We start from the raw sequence: 16,826 nt of genomic DNA, 5'->3' as shown, positions 1-16,826 counted from the left end.
AAAGTTCTTAGTCTGGTGTTACTCCCTTTCACTGTTCCTTGCATTAAAAAAATAACCTTGCCATAGGCAAAACTAAGTAAATTTCAGCCATACTTAAAATTATTTGAATTACATGCAAAATTATTATCATCTGAAACTTCCCCAAACTTATATCAAAACTAGCAAGTCTATTACTTTTTTTTTTTTTTTTTTTTTTAGGGGGGGGAGGGTCAGGGGACAAATACAAATGAATAAAATGCTTTTTCACAAAAATCTTCACTCTGCTATATATCTTTAGGCTAGAATGAAACTTAAAATTGTGTTTATTTTTATTCATTTGAAAAGCAACTTAAAAGAACCCTTAATCACCACAAAACATCAAGTATCCCAGGCAGACCATCTAGATTTTATGGAGGACTGGAGACAGTATAGTCTAGAAAAGCTATAAAGTTTCCCAAATAGGACACTGTAAAGCATACAGGCACAGCTTATCTGTTCACTTCACACCATGACTTCAACCTCAGGCTCCACATCAAAATAACAACATTACCCAGTCCATCAGCTTCTAGTGAAAGACATCAGATTAGCATCTCCTGTTGGAACTGTTTCAGTCTGTATAAATTACTAATAAATTACTACTTGTTTTAGCTGGGATGTAAAATTTAATTTTCCATGGTCCTAACTACATGTTTTAGCTGTTCAAATATGTGGTCCTTCTATCTACTAAAACCTACAGTTAATTATTTATACAGTATAGAAGTACTCTAACAATACAGTGATACTATATGCAAAAAAACAAAAACACAAACAAACAAAAAACAACAGGGTGTATTACTTCATTTGTAGGCTTCTCCTAAATGAGCTGTGGCCTTGATCCTGCAGAATGGTTCTGAGGGAGAGTTTCTATATTCTCACAAATGCTATAAGAATGCATGCTCACATAAGCTATAGCTACACAAAAGTTCAAAGAAAACATCAGCATTCTCTGTAAAGGACAGAATCATGAACAGATTGGGTGGTAGGGCATAGAAAGAGAAGAACGTTTTCATATTATTACTTTTTTTGCCTCTAAAACTGTCGTTTCTTTAGATCAGATTTTTTTTATCATGTACTTAAAAAAATCAAAAATCTAAAACCAAATATTAAATCAGGAACATATCTGCATGGCATTCTTCATAGAAAAAAAAAAAAAGAAAAAAAAGCACTGCTTACAAGTCCAAATAACTTTTTTTTTCTCCCTTTCAATAGTTTTCCCTTTTTCTACCCTTGGTTTTCTTGCAAGCAGCCAACTTTTAAAGGCAAAAGTGGATTGAGTTAACAATTTAACACTCCATTGTATTCTATCTAAATTGTGCAATAGCAAAGGCTGTAGATAGCCTTTTCAAAATTAGATCCAGGTATAAAGGTTAAAGTAGCCAACAGCAAGGAAAAAGCTGTAAAATAATACAGAAAGTTGTTTGCTGCATCAGTAGACACCTTGCAGGAATACTGCACTGAAAACTGGGAATTCTAATTTCAGTTCCCAACTGTTTACATTTAAAAAGGAAGGGTGGTATATTTTATGCAGTACTTACCAAAAACTTGAAGGAATGTCTGTCTTTTATCATTTCCTGCTTTGTTTTTAGCATTACAGATATAAGGACCTGCATCAATATTTTTTATATCTCTTATTGTTAGTTCTGTATTGCTTCCTCTCAACATATATTTTTCAGTTTCTTCAATAAGTTTGCCATTCCTATAAATCAAACAAACAAAAAGATGTATAAAATAACTAGTAGGTTCCAAAGTCTGAAGCAATGTGCTATGGTGCTATGGGAGCATCAAACAGGTTAAAATAATATTTGAGAAAGTGCTATTATGCTATCTTCAGATATGCATTAAGTCATGCAGCATACATTGGTAGTACATATAGAAGGGGGCTAATTTCAGAACTATGAAAATTGTTCTGCTGGGTTACAACATTGGTGTTTTTTTGTTGTTGTTTTGTTGTTGTTGTTGTTTTGCTTTTATAAGAATGTGAGCATCCTAGACATAAGCAATGCATTCTGGACTGCATTTTGATGTTCACAATTTTATTGTCAGGTTCTAAAATATATGCGTATTAAATATACTATATCTTTATACTTAAATTTTCACGATCAACTTAATGGTAGAAAAAATGCTTGTGAATAGAATCATAATATATGGCTTGCACTCAAGGAAGGATAGAAAGAAATCAGTTTAAAAATACATACTTTTTATGAGAAACTTTTTGGAATATACTATTGCAGTTCATACTTGTAACAATGCACCGATTTATAAAAATTGTTTTATATTGCTTACACATAGAGCCTATTGGCCTATAAAGAACTCTTCCAAGTTATTTCCTTTCAGATGTTGTTGGCTACCCACAATTTAGTAAGCAGATGTATGTCCAGACATTGTAATGAATTCTGAACAGATGGTATAGAAATAATAAAACCTGTGAATAATTCTGAGGGCTGATCAAGGCTTGACCAGTCCATCTGAGTACCTTGGCATACACATAGTTATCATAACAGCTGCTTCTAAAAGGAAGCAATCCTACTTTTTTTTTTGGTTTCTTCTCATGCTGCCTTGTTTGCTTTAGTCTTCTTTTGACCTTTCTTTCTGTTGAATCATTAAGAGCCTGTTCACAAAAGCACCTACATAAAGTCTGCCTGATTTTCATAAGCATCGATAAACCTGCTGGCAATGCCAAGTTCTTGAAAAAGTGTTTGTCAAATGAAACCAATGTATATGTCTAGTTTTTGAACAGTTTTATTTCAAGATTTGAGCAATAATGATGTTCACTTTCTTTCTACTCACAGAATGCCAATAGCTATATGTATTTCATATTTTCTGAAATATTACCCTCCCTAAAGTGAAAACACTACTGCCTTCCTCCCACCCCTCCTTTGGAAATATTAATCTCTGTTAATAGGATTCCCTAACATTTATTCAGCTTGCATTTTAGTAACATTTTTGTAAGTAACTCTGTTCCACTTATCAGTCCATTTCAATACATTATGGTGATTCTTATTCATCTTCTTTTCAAAGTAAATCACAGAAAATGCTTAGCAGAACAAAAAAGGTCTAATTTTCCACCTAGGTGTTTTCAAAAAAAAATGCAGTGATTTCTGTAGGAGACAAAAGTCTATATTCAAGGTCAAACATAGTTTCCTAGTGCCTTTTCTCTTAAAAACCACCTGTATCTGTGACCATCTCTAAACAGAAATGAGATTATGAGGATTACCCGGGACCATCTGAACAGGAAAGATTCAGATTGATGCTGATATAGGCAAACAAGAAAACATGAATAGTACATTGAAAGAGGATTATTTATTTTGTCAGATAGTTCTAAGCCCTGTCAGTAAAGATAAGGGGGTCAGATCCACCTAAACTCTCCTACTGCAAATTACCTCCACAAATGTAAATAATTATTGTGTTTTAAGTAGGACTGTTCACGTGAGTAAAGATCATCAGTTCAGGACTTGTAAATTTGGATCTTTATATTTCAGTTCTGGCTAATTTAATTGCTTTGGTGTATCGTTTCTCTGAAGGTTATGCTATACAGTAATGTAATATCAGTTAAGTGGTAAAAGATTTAGATTCTATTAGTTCATGAAATATTAACAAAGTACATTTCCTTATTAAATAGAGTGAAACTTAAATTTTGATGAGCTTTCTTCTCTACTAGGTATCTCAAATTCAGTGCCTAGTATGTGAACTAAGGCATTTTTGAGGATCACTGACACATTAGCTCAGATACCTCCACTCTAAACTTACAGAATCTTAAAATTTGTCAATATGTGGAAACAGAAAGGGTAAGACAAATAGTTAAGCTCTACCACATTAGGTATTGTTTTAAGAGATTTCAAAGTTTAAAACTACAGTTCTGACCAGCATCCTGCTTACAGTCAGTGCAGAGGAATATATAAGCCATGTCAATTGTACTGGCATTTGATTTTCAAGCCACTTTTCATGTTTGAGCTGAATTTGAATTTGAGCTGAATTTGACCTTCTGTTAAATCAGTTCATTGGAAACCAGACAGAAAGCAAGAGGAAAAAGAATAATTAAGATTTTCTTTTTGAATTGACTAAAATACCAGTGAACTGTAAGGATGTCACACAATGACATCCAAATTATGCATGCCTTGTTAAAGAAACTTCACTAGAGCCAATGAGAGATTTCTATATGTCAGGGCATATTTTAAAAAGTAATAAAGATACAAGAGCATTCAATTGTGTGTAATGTTGAATGCTCTTATGTAATGTTGTTGGTCCTTAATCTTGATGAACCATCTGAACAGGTATGGAGGTATTTTCTACATAGTATAATGAAAATCCACCAATAGAACGGAGTAGAACTTATCCCACCCTTTTTATCAATGGAACTTTTCCTCAGCTCTCCAGAATACTCTTTGAAGGGTTTTAAAAGGGAAAAAATATGTATTTGCTATTCACTGTATTTAGTCCATTTTGGAGTTAGTTCCTAACAACAGGAACATCCATGTGTCTATTTCATCTAGTTCTCTACTAATATAATAAATATAATATAATATGACATGATATATGATACAATATCTAATCTAATCTAATCTAATATAATAATATGATATATGTTTGCATCTCTCTGTACTTTTGTCCTTAGTGTAGCTATGTATTCATATAACAGATTTGCATTAAGTCACATCTTGCAACCGCATGCCCATTTTACAAATGGATTACCTGAGACATGTTAAATGTCTGAAGTTGGAAAAAAAAAACACAGCACAGTTGGGAATAAAGCAGAATATTATTCCCATAACTTGCTGTAACCAAAAGTTATAAGTCTTCCCAACTTCCCAAGTCAAAATCAAGACTTAATTCCATTTGCTTATTAGAAAAACCACCAACACGCTTTCATAAAGTTGATATTAATATCAGCTTACATCCAACATCTAAAGTACACTAAACAACATGAAACTGGGAATATAATACCTTGGCCGTTAATTCTGAGAAACAGATTCACATGGGTTCTCAATGGATGAAATGCATACTAGTTATTATTCGATAAATTAGTTAAAACAGTTAAAATAGCAGTGTTTTCTAGATTTTTATTAAGAAAGAAAAAAAAATATATATTATCTTGATCTAGTTTCCCTTTGCTCAGTCTAATTTCCAAAGAAAAAGAATATGAAATAATCTAGAAAACTAGGGTCTTTATCTGGAAAGATCTGCGAGGTAGGTCCAAGGACAAGGAGAATATCCCAACAGATCCTGCCAAGAATTTACAACCTAATCAGAGAAAATATAAATAAGAGTAATAATAATAATAGTAATAAGAGTAGTAATAATAATAAACAGGGAAAGGAAGCACATAAGCCATTGCTGCTCATGTTGGCTTCTGAAATAAGTACGGAACAAAAGTTCCTCATTAAAGATCCAGTATACAGTTGATGATACACTAGTTGATGAAGTTTTTGTAAAATCTGTATGAAAGATGATTAATGAATGGTGTAAAACGGTTGCCTCAGTGACAGGCAAGACAAAGGAAAATTAAAAAGGTAGTCTCTGATCAGCAGAGACAAGTGTCTCTCCAAGACACAGAGTTAGCCTGTATACGTAATGTAATATTTATAAAGTATTGAAAAAACACATCTGTAAACAGAGATATCCATGAACTGTGTAAATTTATATATATTTACACAGTTCATGGATATATATAACGATATAAAATGTCAATGTTGGCTTGTCTTACAAGGCCACGTTAAGGAATTAACTGTGCTCTATTTTTTTACATCTATCATTGAAGTTGTAAAAAAAAAAAAAAAAAGTAAAGCATTGTAAATTGTAAAAAAAGAGAACAACTTAGTTCTGCATTTGTCTTATGACGTGTTAGGATAAAGGTGTCTGTCACAGGAAGATAATATTTAAAATTAATAACATTGTTCAAAGATTCCAAAGGAAATTAATAAGTGATGTCCATTTTGAAAATGCAGTGACATTTTAATTTCACCTGAAATCATATGTGAATGCAAATTATTTGGGTCCAAAATAGAAATGTGCACTGATGTGAGGAGTTTGAGATATTTTATATAAATATATTTATATAAATATTTTTGTTAAAAGAATAAAAAGTGTGTGGATATTTATGTTTTTACAACTGTTATATGGTAAACATTCCCAATGTTCATTTCATTGACATAATCAAAAACACATGAACTTTAAACTTATTTTTAAAAGCAGTTCCATATTTCACAGAATCACAGAATCACAGAATTTCTAGGTTGGAAGAGACCTCAAGATCATTGAGTCCAATTTCAAAACATATTAGATTTTAAAAACTGCAATAGAATTTCTGTGAGTTCATTCACTTATTAATGTTGATTCTAGCTTTAGAAGTTAACAGTAGAAATGGACAGTATATACTTTTAAAATTCAGTAAAGTAATTAAGGTTGCCCAGCTTACTTAATGGAGTGTGACAAAAAATCATAACACAATAAAACAATGTGCTCTCATGTGCAGATCTCTACTGAACTTACCTATACCAACTTATTTCTGGTGGAGGCGATCCAGTGGCTCTGCAGAACAAAGTTATTGCCTCTCCTCGATCCGCAGTGGCATTAAAGGATTTCTGTGGCAGAGTAATTGCAGGGGGAACTGAAAAATAAAACATTATGTCCAAGTAATGGAAAATAGAAGATTCTGTATGATTCTGGAGAAATTTAAAGCATAGGCTCCTTTGCTAATTTTGGAATGCATAGTTACACTTATGGATCAAGTTACAATATGGATCAGTTCTCGGTATTTCTCTGTTTTTCTTAAACACATTTTATTATTATTTTTTTTAATCAGGACATTTATAACTTTTTTTTTTTTTTGCACAACAATAAACTCAAAAGTCTTGTTCAATAGTTGTTCAATTTTCTTACAGACCATTTTAAAGTGACTGAAGTCATACTTAGTATGCATAAGATACAGTAGAGTTATGACTGGTGTAATTTAAGTATCTCAAATGAAAATCTCCCTTGTTTCTTTCTTTCATTCAACTCTATAGCGGACATACAGTTGACGTACTGATGTCAGACAGTGCTTTTAAAACTGGTGTCAATATATAGCAGTATCGATTAAGCATATTTAGTTCTTTCTAATTAACACCTGCAAAGTTCTTGGGCAGGGGTATCAACAGCTTAAAAAAGTGACATGATAAAACCCAATAGATACCATCTGTTTTCAGAAATTACAACCTGTCTTGGTAATTGTGTCCTGAGAACCACATACTTTGTCTGTTATTGATAGGATAGTCATTAATAAAATTAAAACTGTTTGGAGAGAACCTCTGCCCAAGAGAAAAATAGCAATAATATTTAAAGCAGATTGACTCACAGGTCTGTTTATTATTAATATATTTAATATCTCTGTTTATATGATAATTTTAAGACAGTTGTCCCTAATCTGTTTCCATTAACTGTCAGGAAAAACAAGCAAAAAAAAAAAAAAACAAAAAAAACCCCTCAGATTGAAGGAAAATATATGGAAAAGAAAGAATGTCAGGGGAAGTAAGAGGAAGAAGATTCACAAAATACAGCTCTCAATAACTATATAATATAAAATATAATATAAATATATATATTATATTTATATATTTATATAAATATTTATTATATTATATATATAATATATATAATATAGCTAGCAAGAGCACCTTATCATCAGAGTAGCTCAGAGCTATCCCTTTTTCGACTTAACTTTCAGTAAAAAACAGAAGGCAACCCCAATGAATTGCTTATGGCATACCATTTCACTTTCACAAGTTTTTTCTCACAAACTGTTGAGAATTAACTTCTGTTGTGTTAAACAGTACAAAATATTTAGCTTTAGTATTCTCAGAAGCCCTTTCAGTTTCTGAACATCTGATACACAGAATTATTAAAAGCAGTGTACCAGATTCGTCAACAATAAGTAAATGTTATGTACTTCTGACTTTTCCATGGGGTGCTGAAATTTAAGTGTTTCACAGATCAATTATTTTCTATCTGAATTTGCATGGGCCACTACTCAGCATATAAAAACCCTTCTGTTGTGTGACTTAGTCATCTTACATTTTTAAGTATCACTTAGACAACATTTCATACATTTTAGCTGGTTTGCAGTGCATTCTAATGTCTAGACCTGAAAATAGAGTTAGTGACGTGAATCAATTCTTTGTCACCAGTAGCAGGTTCTTCACTACTCACAACTAAGAACTACAGGACTATGACTCAATTCATCCCATTATTTAAGTGTTTCAGTCTTCTCAGAGACACTATGATGACAATTACATGAAATATTTTTCTTATAGGTCCTTCTGGGAAGTGAGATCTGTTTATCTTGTTTCTGTATTTTTATGTACATAGGATCGAATTAAAAATATGAACCTAAAAGAAGGAAAGACAAATGGGTATGGATACAATAAGAAACATACTGGAAAGTGTCACGCATATCTAACTTATAGCAAAATGTTTAAATCCAGTCACATTTAAGTTCAATTTGTTTATATTTTTTTCCTTTTTTTTTTTTTTTTCTTTTTCACCAAAGAGTACTATAATTTTTGTTTCTTTCTGATTAATATAAAAGCCATTATTTCTATTAATCTAAAAGGCATTTCGGGCCAGGTTTACTACATTCAGTTTTACCTAGGAAAAGCTATTTATTCCTATAAATTAAGCAGAAAAATAGCTCTTAATTGGTACCACTCTAACTAAGCAACAATATTAGAACCTCTCAGCTGGAAACCTCTTCTTCTCACAGCACTATGGACTGAAGTCTAGATGTAAGTGAAAGTTGGCATTCTTGTCTTGAGCAGTTACAAATGTAAGCAAAAACAGATTTGTGGATATAATCCACCAATAAAAAATGTGAAGTGGGATTGGAGTTCGAAAACCAATGTTTTAGGTTTAACACAAGTTCTCTTTCAGCTCAATGGCATATATCGCAAAGAAAGGTGTTCAAAATGTAGCTATATACATAAATATCAACAGCAGAAAATCTCATGCAGAATTTTAAATACTATTTTAAATACTGTTGGAACTGTTGGAATATACTCAGCAGTCAAGGCAACGCAGCACCCAATGCACAGAGATGAAAGCAAGTTACTGAGGGGACTTCACAATGCACTGGGCCCGTACTGTGATATTCTATCACAACACAATGGACAATCACCCATTTGCTTGTCACTTTTTGCATACTTCCTACCTAAAGAGTTTTGATTCCAATGCTGCTGCTTGACTACACAGATTAAATGATATGTGTGCCAGAAGCTAATTATTAATTTCTCATGAAATTAACTGATAATTTAGTTTACATAATGACTTCTGTAAACCGAGGTTTGCAGAGGCTTGAGGTTGTCAAGGACAAAGCATTTAGAACTCAGAAGCTAATGGAATTAGTTTCACTAAAACGCTGATATTAAACAGAACATGTAGATAAAAAAATGCCCTTTATGAACTGTGTTCATATCTACTTTTCAACAAGCCAACCGTGAATTTAAGAGAGTGGTTGAACTAAATACTCTGTTTTGTCTTCATCCTTTCATATTCCTTAGTAGATATTTATAATAAACTAATAAAAAGTTTAATGCCACTTATAAATCATATTTTAGTCTTCATAAAAAAATGTTAAAAATCTAGAAGTAATACTGCTTATCTAAATAAAATGTATTCATGATTTTTGGGATGGTTCAAATAAAAGAAATTAATAAAATATGCCCAATGCAGTAAAGCTGAATTTCTATGGAAAATCAGTGTTTCTTAACAAGAAATAATAAAACACTGAAAAATATAGTGAACTGAATTACTACGCAACATAATTTGAAACTCGAGTCTTGTAGTGATTGCCAGTGTTCTTTGAATGATTAAAAATAGTAATAGGGCTTTTGCATGTTTATATACTCTGACATTATGAAATGCAATGAATTCTACTTATACAGTAGAATAGGTTTTTTTAATAGTAAGCAATTACTTTTATAGGAAAACAATACTAAACAGACATGAGAACTATATTAGCAAATTAATATTAATTAGGTTTTTTAGAAGCTGATATGTTCTAAAATTGAGGCTATGATAATCAAGAAAGGCAAGATGATCTTTAATGTCCCTTCCAACCCAAGACATCGTGTGATTCTATGATTCTACTTCTTACCATTCACAATAACAATTATGTCCCGGAAGTCAATTTCTCCTCTGGCTTCCACTCTTCCTTCACATCGGTATACTCCTTCATCACTTTTGTTGATGTTAAGAATTTGGAGATTATTGTTTGCTAATACTGCAAATCGATCTAGAAAGGCATGTAAAAGATAAAGTGTTATTAGCAAATCTAGACAACTATAGGAACACTAATTTAAACGGGAAAATGAGAAATTTTAAATTCTCTAAACACACAGAATGCTCATGACAAAGCATTTGTCAATTTAAAAGTAAAACGTAAGCTGAGAAAGTAGCTTTTTATCCACCCCAAAATATACTGCCATTTCTTAAAAATCAATCAGGATTTTCAATCCATAACCTCTTACTTACATCTGATGACCCTTCAAAGAAAGTTAAATTTATAAATTATTAAAAAAATAATAGTGTAATATTCATGAACACCTATATAAAACAAGATTAAAGAAATAGAAAAAAAAAAAAAAAAGATAAATTCAATAAGTAAGAAAATGTATCTTTCCTCTGTGTCTCGATTAACCAATGTTCTTATGCCTATTTTATGGCACTATGGATTTCTCAACTTGCTTGCTCTCCTTCCCCCTTGTTCCTTTGTCATCTCCTATAACTCAGTCCAAGGTCCATCTTGCTATAGTCTAAGACTTCCTAGACAAACGTCTAACACTTCATTCTTCAAGGCAAGAAACCATTTCACCTTCTGCAAAGTCCAGTATAAACTGCAATTCAACATATTTCTTGAGTAGCTTAACTCCATTGTAAAACCAGATTCAGAACAAGCATTTATACGTTTTCCTGCATACAAATCAGCAAAATTATAATCTGCAAGAGTAAACTGTTCTAACTTTCCTTTCAGTCTGAACTAGTGTACTGAGTTTATGTGGCGAGGTGTTGGCAGCTGGGGGTTTCAGGGCGCCTCTGAGGTGGTGCCGGGGCTGCCCCATGCCAGACACAGCCAGCTCCAATGGCCCCACTACAGGGCACCACGATGGTGGTGCCGCAGAAGTCTGGGTAAGGAAGGGGAAAATGCTGCACGGCAGTGAAGAGCGAGGGAATAAACAAAAAGATATTTGAAAATTAGCCCTGCAGACACCAATGTGAGAGAAGAAGCATGAAGTGGAGCTGCTCCAGTTGCTGGAGCAAATATTAAGGGGCATGGCAAGTGGGATTCCGTATGTTCTTTTCATGTCTCATAACAAGAGATGGAAGAATTGGCTCCTGACAGGTAGGGTGAACCTGGGCTCTGGTTTGTAAATTTTACTGTGTTCCTAGGGTATGTGCCCACAATATCTAAGAAAAAGTTTAGGCACAACTTTTCATTCTAAGACTGAGACACAACTAAAGATCTCTTGAAGAAAAAATCAAAACTTCTGGTGAAATTTGCATGTCAGTTTACACAAGTATATTTAGCATTTCTACATTGGCTATGTAGAGTAATGGAACCACTTCTACTCTGTAAGTAGAACTCTGTGCAAACTATTGACTTTGAGTGGGAACCTTAAAGCACCCCTTTCGTTCTTCTTCTCAGAGATTGCACTACACTGCAGTAGCAAAACCAAATTGCAAAATCCTACCCCATGTGATTTTGTGGGTCAGTATAGTTCCTTTGAATTCTGTCCCTTATGGTCTTTTAGAATAAGAGAAAATTCCACTGGGGCACTGGAATAGAAGGTTTTGTTTAATGTTTTCTAGTACAGTGATCCTATATGGCTTTTTTTTTTGGCCAGGAATAACTTGCAGTACCCTATATTGTAACTAGAAGGATTTTTTTAAAATGTAAATTCTCATAGTTGAGAATGGAGCAGATAAGGTGGGAACATACAGAAACCAATTCAGAATGGTGAGAGACTATTCTCAGTCATCTATAGGCCTCCTACGCAGGAAAAATCTTCAAATTTTCACTACCGATTCTGTGAACTAGCCTTCTGGGAGAAGGCAGTCTTCTGTTCAAATGGAACATAAAAATACAGATAGTAGTAACTGTCAAGATTTGGAAAACCAAAGTAATCAAAAGTCTGTACTGCAAAAATCCTACTAATTGTAACACAATGGAAGAATGGTCAAAATGTAGGAGAAATTTCACAAAATATAGAACATTATTTCATGTCTTCCTATTACGCAAGTTCTAGAATGTTTAAAATAGAGGCCGCTTTCAAGTGTCCCTAAAATAAACCGTGGAATGTACAAGAGAGTTTGAATATTAAATTGTTCAGTAATTTAGGTTACTATGAAATAAAACCCCAAAAGAATAATTATATTTTTTCAATAGGCACCATTTGTAATATAGTAAAAAAAAAAAAGTTGACGTTACTTAAATTATGTGAAGAGGCTACAGGTACCAGTCCTTCTCTGGAGATTGTGAAGCTGGAAATAAAATATGCAACTGTCTTTTTAATTCACTAGGCATGGAGAAATTTTCTTAACTGCAAGACATTAGGAATACTCTTTTTCAACCTTCGTTATAAAATAATATAGACATTGCCAAAACTCAAAGTACACGATGTCCTATTTTTACATGATTTAAACCTCTCTTCCTCCCAGGAATGACTGGGATCTCATTTAGGTACTGGTCTAGGTCAAAACATGAGGAAAATTTAAATTAAAATTGGTTTCTGTCATTCTACTTCTTCACATTGAAGCACTGCACAAAAAAAAAAAAAAAAAAAGGTTGAAGAGACAATTTCACATGTGGAATTTAAAAACTCGAAGTTTTCAAAATGTATGGTTTTGAAAAAAGAAATGAAATGTTTTATTTCCTTTGCTATTCGTACAGCAGACGGATTTATTAGAAAAGCAAATAAAATGGTAATAATAACAAAACTTTCAGAGAGATCTTTGGGACAATTTTACTTTTCTGAGCTGTGTCCATGAAAACTATTTCCTGTTAAATTGCCAAACCTTGCTTTGTTTTCTTATTTTTCAAAATCTTCCAAGTCTCACCTACATTCATTTTTTTAATTATTTAGATCAAAATGTCAACCCTTTTTCTAAGGGTAGAAGTTTATTTTGTCTTAGTCTTTGTACCTAGATGACAGAAGGAATGACAGACATATTAAATGAGAAGAATTTTGATCAAAACTTTCTTTCATAGTGGACAGGAGTGCAACACTGAGTCCAGAAACATAAAACAAGCTAACAAGCTTTTTTATTTTTTTCTTTATTTTCTCCAGCAACTGTCTCACAGTTGTTTATATGTTTTCATAAAAAAACAAATATAACTTTTATTGGATGCCATGCTGGGTTGTCATTCATAATTTAGGTATATTACATTCATTTTCATTTTGAAATTAAAATAGTATTTAATTTTTAAAGGATAAGAATTTTAAGTGCACACACTACAACCTTGAGTTTCAGTACATACGGAGATCAAGACGGAAGAGAAGGTGGATAAAATGGTTCATCAACATTAATTTCATTTCCAGAAAATGCAGATCGTCTTCTTTTCCATAATGACAAAAACAACTTTAATGAGACAGTGTAGAGAAATGCTGTCATTGCTTTTGAGGTGGCAAAGCACATCAATTTATTTGCCTAATTAACTGCCTCTCTACAAACTTATGAACTTGCATGTAGATCCAGTTACACCTAACTTTATCAGTCTAGCTGTTAGGAATCTAGCCTGAACAAATCACATATATCTGCTGTAGTTTGTAACTTAATATGTTAGACACTGGAACAGGCTGCCCAGGGAAGTGGTGGAATCACCATCCCTGGAAGTCTTTAAAAGACGTTTAGATGTAGAGCTTAGTGATATGGTTTAGTGGGGACTGTTAGCGTTAGATCAGAGGTTGGACTCGATGATCTTGAGGTCTCTTCCAACCTAGAAATTCTGTGATTCTGTGATTAAACGTGGCTTACACTTATAGAAGTGAATGCTCACAATAGTGCAACAAGCCTACCCACCTAGAAGACTCAGCTAATGTGCAAGTATACCAAGTGTATGCAGTTTGCTCAGTAAACTGTACACTCTGAGGAAGCGTCATAGCTTTGCTAGCACAGAGAAGTTCACCTGTGTACATGCACGACAGCCCAGGTAGAGTTCCTGCAGAAGAGTTCCAAACAATCGTTTGGACATCTGGGCCTTCATGTTACATCTAGACAAAATTGTTGATTGGAAAAAAATGACATATGAAGGTAATTATTGTGTATGGAGTCTCTATAGATCACAGCAACTGGTTAAATCCTACTGATACTGGACTAATTAAAATCCACCCTCCATCACGATGTGATTAATCTTTTACAACAACTTAATATTAATTAGAACGTATAACTTAAAGAGTTACCAAAATACTAACTGTCAGCAAGAGCTGCGACTTCCTCATTCCGATACAACCAGCTGACAATGGGAGCAGGTGAACTAGTAACACGGCAAACAACTTCTGCATCTTCTCCCTGCCTAAACTCTTGTGGAGAGATTATGTCTCGAAAAGTGAGCTTTTCTGAAAAGGAAGAAAACCAAATACAGTTATCATCTTCCAGTTCACTTAGCACTGAAATTAAATACGATATCAAATGAGATAAAGCTGTCTACTAATCTTCTCATTATGAGTAATACGGGATTATTTCCATAATATAATCTTCTCAGATAAGACTCAGAATTGTCTTGGACACAGAACTTTCACTCTGTCTGTAGGAATGATTTTACAGTCATTTGGCATTATGAAAACTTTGTTTTATTTATATAAATGAGGCATGTTTCATAAATATATTTTTAATTACTGTTGATTTTTCAGAGCCCAGTTTTGAAACTCTAGTTTTGTAGATGTCTATACATTCAAGTTAATAGTACTTTTTACTCTCTTGTGTGTTTTATTCCTCACAATCTTATTATTGAATGAGAAATTCACGTTTTCATTTCACCAAAATATCCATTGAAACCACTTGGAAAAGTCTTATTTAAAGGTGGAACTTAAGCCTCACTGATTGGGAAAGCTATCAGCTGAGCAAAACATAAAAACTTAAAAGCCCACGGGAAATTATACGGAAAAACTTTCTATAATTATCACAAGTATCATAATTATCATTTGTAGATTTTTTGAGGAAGTAACAAGATTTTTTTAGGCCTGATAGAATTATTATTTCTGCTCCAAATAATCAAAAGATGATATTAATTTTATTAATGGATTGAATAAGTTCAATACTCAGTTCAACAATAAGTTCTAATAATTCTATTCAAATTCAGTGAAAGAACTTCAAGTTGGCATTAAACCATGTCCTCATACAAGATCTAAGGCAGAAACCAATTGCCAAAAATTTCTGCAAGAATTTCTTGCACATAGAAGAGACAAACTGACAGGTTCTCTATGATCAAACATTGCCAGTTCCATTCAAGAGGATGCTTTGGAGTCAGAGAATGCACCTCCCACCTCTGCCTTTTTGTATTTATATGAGTGCAGGCTCAAATAATCCATATGGTTCCCACAGCAGAGGGAGCATGCTTTTGTTATATTCATGTCCTGTATTCTTTCATAAAGTATTTGTGTAAAATGTTGAAGTATTTGATCATAATTACATCAGAAGAATTCTGACAAACATAAATGAGTACTATACCAGATCCTAGTAATACAGAATATTCTGCTTTTCCCTTACAATACATCACAAATACAAATAATGAAACTTTCAGGTGTCAGTTCCCATAAACCTTTACATTTCTCGTGTGGGTCTTTGGGCTTGTCTAACCTCAGAATTATTAAAATTACCACATTCAAACACTTCAAAAGATTTCAACTATGCTCAGCAGTCTGCTAATGGAGTGACTGGCAGCTTTAAGCATACAAATGAATTCCACAAAACTTGCAATCCTTTGAACTGTCAGCTTTCAAGCCATCATGTAATTGCTTGTAACTGCTATCATCATTCTAATGGTTGTTTTATCAATAGCTTTTTTTTTTTTTTTTAATCGTATGCCTTTTGTTATCTGAGTTATCTGTACCTTTCAGAAGCAGTGCTTCATGATTCCACTTTGTATTTTCTGTCTCGTTGCAATTCCTTAACGCTCAGTACAACCACAAACATATTTTTTTATGAATATTAAAGTACTACTCTCCAATGAAATTAGAGAAGAATAGCTGAAAGGATGTTGGCATATGTCTTATGCTTTCACCCACCTGATCTATAGAATATAGTATACTGCAAAGGTATTGAACTGTATGGAAAAAAAGCAAACAAATAAACTCTCAAAGAATCTCTAGCCATAGAAGAATGTATTTATGTTTCAAATATACTCTTCAATTAGTTGTTAGCAATTGAAATGCATTTTGTTTGCTTACCATATTAAGCTTCAATGCTTTATGATTCCACCACAGATTTCACCATAAGACCAAGAATATGAGAAGACTGACAAAAATAACTAATTCAATCTAAACTTCACTTTTTTATTGACATGCATTGCACTGCTTACACTTTTATTTACATATTTGATATATTTTATATATATTTGTACTTAAAATTAGGTTGATAAAATACATCTTTCCTCTTTTCCATTAGGGGCATACACCCCTCTGAGATGATATTTTAAGATACAAAGGAGAAGTAATCAACAATATTACAAAGTTTAGTTCATAGTATCTGTGAACTAAACTACAGGAGATGCAATTGTTTGGCATATGCAGTTCAGAGTCTGGGATGATATTTTGATAGGCTTTACTTTCTCAATAGCAGTGGCT

At 32.9% G+C, this 16,826-nt stretch overlaps 1 protein-coding gene across 3 annotated transcripts in view; it reads right to left on the bottom strand.

The window, feature by feature from the left end:
- Nucleotides 1-16,826, bottom strand: part of NCAM2 (neural cell adhesion molecule 2) — a 283,943-nt gene that overhangs the window by 120,298 nt on the left and 146,819 nt on the right. For all 3 annotated transcript variants that reach the window (XM_082784603.1, XM_082784601.1, XM_082784602.1), the window contains exons 4-7: nt 14,457-14,600; nt 10,142-10,279; nt 6,505-6,622; nt 1,554-1,714 (exon numbers count right to left, since the gene is read on the bottom strand). In XM_082784603.1, coding sequence (XP_082640729.1) covers nt 1,554-1,714; nt 6,505-6,622; nt 10,142-10,279; nt 14,457-14,600 — 561 coding nt within the window. The remainder of the gene's footprint in view (nt 1-1,553; nt 1,715-6,504; nt 6,623-10,141; nt 10,280-14,456; nt 14,601-16,826) is intronic.

The sequence above is a fragment of the Aythya marila genome, assembly GCF_965140915.1.
Source record: "Aythya marila genome assembly, chromosome: 1".
Lineage (NCBI taxonomy): Eukaryota > Metazoa > Chordata > Aves > Anseriformes > Anatidae > Aythya > Aythya marila.
This window is presented reverse-complemented; position numbering and strand designations above follow the sequence as displayed.